General features: G+C 34.8%; 1 protein-coding gene across 2 annotated transcripts in view; it reads right to left on the bottom strand.

Moving 5' to 3' along the window:
- LOC110019144 (phosphoglucan phosphatase DSP4, amyloplastic) overlaps positions 1 to 7532 on the bottom strand; it is a gene marked incomplete at its 5' end in the record, with an annotated part of 70763 nt that extends 63231 nt beyond the window's left edge. For both annotated transcript variants that reach the window (XR_002293431.1, XM_020716720.1), the window contains 4 exon segments: positions 5765 to 5845; positions 7047 to 7123; positions 7199 to 7275; positions 7430 to 7532. Coding sequence is in view for 1 of the 2 variants with exons in the window: in XM_020716720.1 (XP_020572379.1) it covers positions 5765 to 5845; positions 7047 to 7123; positions 7199 to 7275; positions 7430 to 7532 (338 nt within the window).
- Positions 7533 to 10825: the final 3293 nt, after the last annotated feature.

Here is a 10825-nt window from a genome sequence, read left to right as displayed (position 1 = left end):
AATTTTAAAGTATGACACATCAATTTAATTCCTCTATTATTTGCACACTCTTGTGCATCCCCTTTATTCTTAAAAATGGGGACCAAAATACTCTTCCTCCACTCCTCAGACATCTTTTTAGTTTTAAAAATAATATTAAAGAGATATCCTTTGGAGAGTTCTTGAGAAGGAAAAAATATGCATATCAGTTAAGCTTTTAATAAATCAACATAAATATTTGAGATGATATTCAATAAATCTTACTATATCAATAGCATATCAATATAATTTTATATCTGTACAACTGTCACAATATACCTCTATTTTGCTGAATATATTTGAGAATTTAGATGAATTATATATTATTTTTACGTAAATTTTGTTAATATTGAAGAAAGGTATATAGTTATCATGCAAGTTCAAGCTCGTTCTAGTTTTTAAAAAGTCAATGCAAATACAAAGTTTAGTTTACTTATTTATTACAAATGACATGCACTCTTTTTCTTTGTCTTCACCCATAAGGTCATTAAAGCATAATTACAATAGTAGTCAGTAAAGATTTAATATGTTTGAATGAGATTTGTATTTTAAAATTAGTATCAGTTCTTTTTAATAATGCAACTATGTTATTATTTTGAGACAACATCAATCCTCCAATTCTTGTATTGTTGCTTCTACAACAAAAATTTTATACAAATCATGGTTTGCTTTTGTTTCTTTCACCATCACTTCTACTATTATCATTTGAAAATTCTACAATAATTATAACAAGATGGAGACATCATATGCCTTCAAAACTAATGGATCTTGATCTGTCTATGAGTAATGCTAGAATCTCACTAACCTAAAGGAACAAGAGAAGAAATAAAAGAGGTACAAGTAGAGAGATGAAAATCCACTATGTAGGCTTAAAGAGTGCAAAACAAAGTCTATGACCGAAAATAGTCAGAACCGAACTCCTAGCTCCACCTAAAATCCCCTATTTAAAAATAAAGATATAGGACTCAAATGGTACAGAGAATGTTACAGCATAAAGTGTACATATTAAAAATGGTATAGGAGGTATATAGCCGTAACACAAAATCAAACTAGAACAAAAAAAACATAATCAGCCATCAGGATGAAATCAGACGTTGGGTATTAGTTGGCTGCCGAGAGATTATTTACAAATGGGTTAAATATACATTAATTATTTTTGTTTACCAAATGAGAAACTTTGAGGAAGATCATGCCAAAAACTAAGCAATTTTTTTATTTAAAGATGACGGGTAGTTCTAAAAGATTCCTTGCATTTAACAAAATGCTAAAACAAGAAAACAGAAACTTAACTAACTTTCTCTAGAAAGATTCCATTAAATATGACTGAAAATATGAAAACATCAGAAAGCGGTACAGTCCCGCCTTTATATGCTTCTCAGGACAAACAAACATGAAAGCATTTCCTCACAACTGAAACTCTTCCATGGGCAACTAAAATGACATTGATAAAGCAATCATTTTGACGTGGGCATACTAATACCAGATTTCCAGCGACCGAAAAGCAGGCGTTATGCTTGCTTGCTAGGATTGAGTTGGAGTATCGACCAGTCCCTTGGGCACACTCCTAATTATCCTATTATTATAAATTTGCTTTCTTGATGTATTAGGCTTACTTTTTTATATGTTTTATGTCGGGACAGCGGTCAGCATCTCTTCTTCCCTCTTAGGGCTATATCCAAGGGTTCAGGATGCTTTGGCCGTATTTCACTCATGAGGTGATGATTATCTTCCACATCCTCCCACATTGCTCCAAGCCGTCCCTATCCCTGTAGCAGCTGCCCGGGACAGCAGTTCCTGATGTTGCTCCCTGCAGTCCTCCCAGTTCCAGCCGCCTCCCTTTCCAGCCTCGCTGCCGCCCAGCACAGCAGCCATCAGTACTGCAGCTGCCCGGGACAGCAGCCGTTGCTGTCTTTCCTGCAGTCCAGCCACCAAGCAGCATGTTTTCCCTCATTCCAGCCTGCTAGCCCCATGCCGCCACCCCTTCCCCTCACTGTCATCCTTTAGAAAACAGTAAATCTCCTGTTCTTCGGCTGTTTAAGCCACCCGCAACCCCTTCCAGTCCACCTAGCCAACCACCAGCACCCCTGGAAGTGAGTTTGTGTGTCGTGTTGTTGATATTTTCCTCTTCATTTGTGTGGTTGTAAGTTTCTATTTGAATTCAACAAAAATAATATTTTCTCTTTATTGTCTGGTTAACTCCGATATCATTTGATATCAGAACTGTCCTAACCCAAGTCTTATTTTAGGATTGTCAAATCAATCGCCCTCCCCAGAAATTTTTTTTTCTCTTGTTCCACTCAAACTATCCTTAGATACCCTTCCACTCCTCCAAATCTAAACCCTCGCCACGCCACTAAGGAGACAATTGTCGGAAACCTAACCAAGAGGAAATGCTATAATGTCGCATATGAGAAATCCACGAAGAGATGTCCATAAACTTTCTAGAGAAATCATTCCACTGCAATGGAGGTTTGCCACCTTCATGAACAAACAATCCAAACTCCATTCAATTCCAGAGATGATGAACCAATACCCCAAAGATCTGGTATAAAATACCAAAGCCAGGATCTCGAAGTAAAGATAGATTTATCATATTGTGACAACCACAAGGATCCGGACAAATTCCTCAAGTGGCTCTAAACAGTTGAATGTGTCTTTGAGCATCAGGATATCCTACCAGACAAAATGGTGAAACTAGTTGCCAGCAAGTTAAAGAATGGTGCATCTTTGTGGTGAGAGATTTTGAAGATTCATCGACACCGAGAAAGAAAGAGTAAAATTATTACCGGATGCAGCGCCATTACCATCCAGTTCATTACAGACAGGACGTTCAAACTATATCGTTAAAAGTGGAGCTACAGGCAGAGTTAAACCCCCAGGATTAAGCAACAAGAGTATACTAAACAGAGCATCCAAGTTGTCCCTGCCTGCGGAGAAACTAGTTTAGAGTGGAGAACAAGTGAAGTTAACCAATTCCCAAATCCGTCCCCGTGAGGAAGTGCATCAAGTGCCATGGTTTTGGGCACAATACATCAATTTGGCAAAATAAGACTTCGGTGGAATTTCAATTAGCTAAGAACAACAAAAAAAAATGAACAATGACACCATAGGCACTGAAGAATGTGAGAGCACAAATGAGGAATACCAACTACCTACTGATGAGGGAGAGATGCACCGAATACAAGCTGAGTCCATGAGAGATGCTCCAGTAGAATTAAAATAGTTATTCTAGAAGGAAGTGAGTCCGAGATAATGTAAGTTCATGTAGAGTATGAGGTTGTGGTGCCTCGACTCTTTTTTGCATGCGTTGAGAGAAACATCAGCAAAATTGACAATGGATCCCAAAATAGTCATGAGTTCAAGAAGCTGATACCAGACACGGGACAATCTTAGATTAGAGAATTTCATAATTTTTCAGATATATAGCCTACCTTTTGAGTTGCCCTTACTCACGGAAGTCCAACATATCAGAGATGAGAATCTTTTCAGCAACTTTTGTGAAGACTGTATGGAGTCATTTGGGTATTAAAATCAATTCAGCAATGTACCCACTGATAGGAGTGATGACCAGCAGTGTCGAAAATCAACTAAGGAGTTATGCGGGAAAATGGGATCCAAGTCCTTCCAGAGAAGAAGAAGAGACAGCTCTCGAGTGGTTGATATTGAGAGTTGCCCAACCTACCACGAATTTCAATCCAAAGTTAATTCCCCCAAATTCTCTCGAGTGGTTGATATTGAGAGTTGCCCAACCTGCCACGAATTTCAATCCAAAGTTAATTCCCCCAAACGAATTTGTTTATACCCAAATTAAATGCACCTCATCAAGCATGGGGAGTGGAAGGGGCAAAATAACATTTAATGGCTCTTGAGTTACTTTATGAAAATCTACGTCAATATACAGCTTCAGCTCCGATTGTGCCAAAAGAAGATGAATACTTATTCTATCAGGATGTGTTTTAAAATGAAAACGCCAACAGGATTGACTTACAGGGAAGTTACATAGCTACAACACCTTCAACGTGATTGACCTTGCCTCCATACTATGAGGAGATAGAAGCTTCGATGAATAAGGTTGAAACACCCCCAAACCCGAGAGACTGGCGTGGGCATACTAATGCAGGAATTCACGCAACCGAAAAGCAGGCTCTACACCTTCTCCAAACCAATCTAGGTTTTCTGTGAGGTCGAGAATTGGTCATTCCCTTGGGCTCAATCATTGTTATCCGATTATTATAAATTTGCTTTATTGATAGTATTAGGGTTAGTTTTTTGTGTGTTTTCTATCAAGACAACCATCGAGTCTCTTCTTCCCTCTTAGGGTTCAAGGGTAGATTCGAGAGGTGCTCCAGCGGTCTCATGCTCCCGATGTGGTGATTATCTTCGCTATCCCCTTCCACATCCTTCGCACATCACTCCCAATTGTCCCCATCCCTGTTGCAGCCGACGGAACAGCAGTTCCTGATGTTGTTCCCTACAGTCCTCCGAGTTCCAACTGTCTCCCTACATTCCAAGCCTTGCTGCCGCCCCGCACAGCCGTCCTCCACCCTTCCCGCATCGTCTTCTGTCTCCTTCCACTGCTGCAGCAGCCCGAGACAGCAGTCGTTGCTGTTTTTACTGCAGTCCAGCCGCCCAACCAACTGTTTTCCCTCATTCCAGCTGCTGCCCCTTGCCGCCACCCCTTCCCCTCACTGTCATCCTTAGAAAAATAGTAAATCTGCTGTGCTCCAGCTCTTCAAGCCACCTACCACCCCTTCCAATCCACTTAGCTGACCACCACCACTCCTCGATCAAACCCGAGTGTGTTCTATTGTTGATATTTTCCTATTTTTGTTTGTGTGATTGTAAGTTTTTATTTGAATTCAGCAATAATATTATTTTCCTATTGTTGTTTGGTTAACTCCCGTATCTCAATCACATGACGATTAGCTCTAAGAAAGAATTCCATTACTTTCTGCAGGCTTTTTAAACTCTCAAGTGGAAATAAAAGCCCTAAAATTTCACATAAAACAAACAAGCAATCAATTAAATCGTGTCAGCATAAGAAATTTAGAGAACAAAAAATAAAAATGGTATTGCTAGATGGATGAAAAAATGCATAACCTGTGTACTTGGATGTAAAAATAGTGTTACCATCATCTCCCTCCTCATTAATCATTTTTTTTATTTTGAGTTGGCTAAACATTAGTTTATAGAATCTAAATAATCACGATAACTGTATGATGCGGATCCTTCTATTATGGGGCTTTGTTGTTTCCTCTTTCCCACATTGTTAGTTGCCTCCCTACGTGTCTTGTTGCGTTCTTTTCAAACATAGGATTTTTAATGGTTCTAGGGACTCTATTTATCAGCTCCTGCTTACAGTATTCCCAGGTACTATTGTAATTCCAAATTCATTCATTCAAGAAAATAACAATTAAAATTTTAGCTAACTACTCTTTTGGTAAGATGAAATGACTCTATTTATCAGCTCCTGCTTACAGTATTCCCAAGTACTATTGTAATTCCAAATTTATTCATTCAAGAAAATAACAATTAAAATTTTAGTTAACTACTCTTTTGGTAAGATGAAACTGAACATACAAAAAATCCAACACTAATGATACTTCATTTATGTAGATATTTTATAATTCATAACTTGGACAACCACAAGATTTATGATAAACATATTGTTCAAACGATACTGCAATGGTTTCAAAAGCTGCTAGAATAATGAGATTTAAAAGATCAATAATTCAATATATTTTACCTGATTTCGGCACGAATATGCTCAATATTCTCACATTTTTCGGCATAATCTTCAATCTCTTGGATGTCAACCCCAAAATATCTGGAGATGTTAGTAAAAGAATAACTATTCAAGTATTATTCACGTTCCGTAGTTGAATAGGATGTCAACCCCAAAATATCTGGAGATGTTAGTAAGTGAATAACTATTCAAGTATTATTGATAATTAGAAGAAAAGATCAAAAGATGCTAGAAATGGAAACAATAGTTAAGTATACCGCAATATTAAGGCAAAAATCAAGAAAAATTCATTGACAACAAGCAATGTGTATTATCTGCTGAAGATGAAATAACTAATGCGTAAAAGCAGTGATCTAAAGCTGAAATCCATGAATTCTTAAAGCTCCATTACAAACATATAAGTTGATCAAATGAGGATCTTAAGTATGTGTTCGTCATCATAAAGGAGATACATAAAATCGTGATAATAATGGAGGAATTTAAAATGTGCCATACACTAAAGCAATAGGAGAGAAAAATGAAACATAAGCTTAGGAAAATCACTTTCGCATCTGAGAATCAGAAAATTAATATATGCAAGGAAAGATTATTATGGTAGTACTTTTACACTAAGGCGATTCATAGAAGTATAGAGGGCAGCATATGAAATTTGTTTCATTGAGAAGGAAAATAATTAAAAGCCAAAAGAAATGATTTAATGTGCATTAAGGATAAAAGGTATGTATTCAAAAGTATATGTTGATGCTATAAAAGATACGTATGATGGAAAAAAGATTAATACTAACAAAATTTTGAGTGAATAAAATATTTCCATTCATAGTAGGATACATCAATGAACAACTTCAATTTGTATATTTTTATATTGGTTATGAAATCAAAATTCAAAATGGTGTAATATTGTGCATGTTATTTGCCAATGGCATAGCTATCATCAATGAGAAGCCTACATAAATAATAAAAAGTCAAACCAATTGACATTTTTATAAAAATAACTGGGCATAAATACTGTAATTTTAGAGGGAACAAAATAAATGAGTCATATCACTAGAAAATCAAGTAAAACACAAGTTTGATTAGTTAAAGTATTTTGGATATAGTTTACAAAAGAATAAAAAATATATTTAAACTATAAAATTTGGTCTTAAAATATGATACTTAAATAAATAACTGTCTAAAGTGTATTATGTTCTAAGAAAACATTGTGAAAATTTAAAATGGTAAATGTCATAATAACTTTCAACGCAAAGATAAGCTTTCAATGATTAAGAACGAATCAGGATACTCCAAGTCTGCATTCTGCTGCAAGCAAAATATGGTTCTAACCCCGATTTTGACAAGCTTGTCAACATCTGATGGATTCTGCAATAGTGCAGCATACGATTTAAGCAAAGGAAGAAAAGAGAAATAGTGAACAACCACACGCAAGTGGAGTACCTGTAGGCAAGAACCAACAATTAAGTCTGGAAGAATAAAGTTGTAGTTCATCCCAAGCTCATGCCGATAGGTTAGCACTGAAAAACATTTTTTGCAAGCAGGATATATTAGATGATAATTATAGTTGTTGTATGAAATAGAGTTAACATAACTTAACACCAAAAGGAACTACCCAAAACAAACATAATTCGATTCAAATAAGAGAAAAATAGCAAACATTAGCAGATTCACCTGCACCCATAGCTTGTTTCATGTTATCGCTATATTCTTCAGATTTCTCTTTTTGCACGTCAATGCCACCCTTTTCACTGCTCTGAGCAGAACCTGATGATGCCTGAGAAATGATCTTATTAGTTATTATCAAAAGAAGTACTCTCAGAAAAGCTACACTCTCCCTCAGGGTTTGATTATCCAATCCTAATTAATATCTATATTACCAAAAAAACCCAAAACTTGCCATGTTTTGTAACTTCCCGTTAATATTAATTGGGGGAGAGTAAACGAGAGAACAGGAGGAAGAAAGAAAGATGAATCATTCATTGGTGTATGTTATGTTTTATATAGTATGGTTTTATATAGTATGTTGAATTGAATGTGATGAGCACATGAATGATATGTTTATGTTGACTGCTTGTAAGTGCATGAATGACTGACTTTATGATACTAATGAGGGAACATTAAGATACCTGTGCATGTATATGAAAAATGATATTGATATTGAAGTACAATAAGTTGTATAATTTTTAGACGGTGCTCCTGTGACGGTTGTACAGATACAAAATATTATTCACGGTGCTCCTGTGACGGTTGTACAGATACAAAATAATATTCATTCATTGAATAGCATGTTAAATGTTTATATTGATTTATTAAAAGCTTAACCGGCAAGCATATTACTTTTTTTTTCTCTTTTATTACTGTAGTTTAGAAGTATGAGTCTTCACTGGCTTGTTCAACTCATTATTATTTTTAAACTAACTTTAAACTAACTTTTCAAGTTAATAAAGTGATTAAAAGATGAAAGATAGAAGATAAAATATTTATAAAAGACGTGAACAATCAATAACAAAGTAATTTTAAATATATAGTGGTTTTTATTTATTAATAATTAATTATAGAAGATAACTACGAAAAATTTTAATTCTCACTGTCCGACCATTAATTCTTGCCTTGGTTAATTCCAAGCCCCAAGTCGCGTCATGGTAAAAGTGGTATCAGAGCCAAGTTTCAGGATTAATTAATGAAATCTTGATAAAAGAGCCAATGGGTATTATAAAAAAACTTTAATATAAAAAATTAAAATGTTAAGTTAACTCAAATTAATAATTATATCCATTCAGACATAGGGCTGCACTCGAAATTATAGAAAAAAGGAGCGATAGAAAATTTATGGAAGGATTATGTCCTCATAGGCGAGGAGGAGGCATGAGGAAGTATCAGAGTAGGGTTTGTCGAGAAGCGAAGAGGAGGACGTCGACTTCTCGAGCAGGACGGAACCGAGCATAGAGTAAGAAGGAATTGTGCATCTACGGGTAAGGGTTTCGACCAACCAGCAAAGAAAAAGAGGAGAGCACGAAGCGTCACAAAGGAGGAAAAAGAGTCGAGCTCATGCGAGAGGGAGTCGAAGCCAAGATATTGTGTGTTGTGGATTGGAGTAGAGCGCAGAGGGAGGAAGAAACTTTTGTTCGACAGGGGAGGTAAGCTTTAATTAAATTTTTTGATTTAATTGTTATTAGTATTATTATTATTTATATATATTTATTTAATAGAAAATTTTAGCGGGATTATATAAAGAAAAATAGGAAAATTTAATACATAAATAAAGTTAATAGCTGATTAAAATAATATTTTTTAAAATATGGTAATATAAATGTGATGCTTATGCTCGGTTTCCAATTTAAAGGAGTTAATGTCAAGGCAAAATAAATAGCAAATTAATCGACATCGAGATAAGTACTCATACTTTTAATATATAGTAATAATTTATTTCTTCTCAACTATTTTTTAGTTAATAACACTTGCACATGTTTTATTCTGATTGAAATAATCTTTTCTTTATCGGGCGTATTGTTATGAATGTTTATAGCTATTTATTATCATACACTGGTGTATGTTTTATAGAGTATGTTGAATTGAATATGATGAGCACATGAATGATATGTTTATATTGATTGTTTATATGTACATGACTGACTATGATGGAGTCAGATTTTTATAATAATAGTGGTGGAACACAAAGGTACCTGTGCACATATATGAAAATTAATATTGATATTGAAGTATTATAAGTAGTATAATTCTTAGACAATGCTTCTGTGACGATTGTACAAATATATAATGACATTGATTCATTAAATAGAAAGTTAAATATTTGTACTGATTGATTAATAAGCTTAACCGGCATGCACATTACTTTCTTTCCCCTTGTATTTTTGTAGTTTAGAAGTATGTGTATTCACTGTTTATTTAGCTCATTATTATTTTTAAACTAACTTTTCAGAGTAGATAAAAGGGATAATGTTTATAGAAGACGCGGACAACTAATAACTAGGTAATTTTAAATATATTACTCTAAATTTGATTTGTGTCTCTTTCGTTTATTAATAATTAGTTATTAAAAATAATTAGAAAAAATTTTAATCCTCACTGTCCGGTCGTCTGTTCCAGTCATGATTAATTTCAAACCCCTGGCCGAGTCAAGACATGTTTACAGATTTGTCAGATAATATTAAAATTACCACACACAAAATCTATCAATAATATGAATAAGAAATAGTTTTACACACACTTTAAATGGACAAGAAATTTTACACCTTTCTTCGAACTTCTGGTAACTCTAACAAACTTTACTCTTCTTAACATCATGAATATTATGTTTTAATGGTAACATGTTTAACCACAGGTTAACACCACTCTTACAGAATTAACCGCCCTGTTAAATTGCAAATTCCCTTCTGATAACACCATTCTTGCCGGCTCAAAAAAAATAAAATAAAAGCCCAAGTTGTAAATTAGCTTTCTCCGCATGACAGGTGTCAAACTAGTATAAGAAGGTCAACAACTCCAAGCTAGAAGACCAAAAAAATAGAGAAAAACAGCCAGACTAAGTACATCAAAAACAGGACATCCGAATTAAGTACTTGTGGCAGCCAGAGTGCAGTTATAATGAGAAGCATGACCATCAGAAATCTGATTGCAATTGGAGAGAAGAAAGATATGCAGATTAAGGTGCATGAGGTGATTTTAGTAGTTAAACAATGGAACCTTGATGTTTTAATAATCCTCACGAGGGGAACTGAACAGCGTCCAAATTTCAAAAGTTGAAGGCCAAAAATGAAGATACAAAAAGTAACCTAGACAATGCGAAGAAAATGGCTGCAGTATATAACCTAGAATTGGCAGCAGTAGGGAAAATGAAAGTTAATGGAAAAGTTACTAGAAACTATTGGAAAGCAGAAGAGACAATAAGTGGCTGTTTTAGCATAAATGCTTCAGATTTTCTTGGTTAAGCAAAACTTCTTAGTTAAACAAAACTTAGAGTAGAATGATGTACATAGGAAAGAAGAACTGAGATTTTCTTGGCATTGAAGATAAGCAAGAAGCTTGTTCTAGGTTAAGCAAAACTTC

The sequence above is a fragment of the Phalaenopsis equestris genome, unplaced genomic scaffold (genome assembly GCF_001263595.1).
Source record: "Phalaenopsis equestris unplaced genomic scaffold, ASM126359v1 Scaffold000051, whole genome shotgun sequence".
In the NCBI taxonomy this organism is placed as follows: Eukaryota; Viridiplantae; Streptophyta; class Magnoliopsida; order Asparagales; family Orchidaceae; genus Phalaenopsis; species Phalaenopsis equestris.
This window is presented reverse-complemented; position numbering and strand designations above follow the sequence as displayed.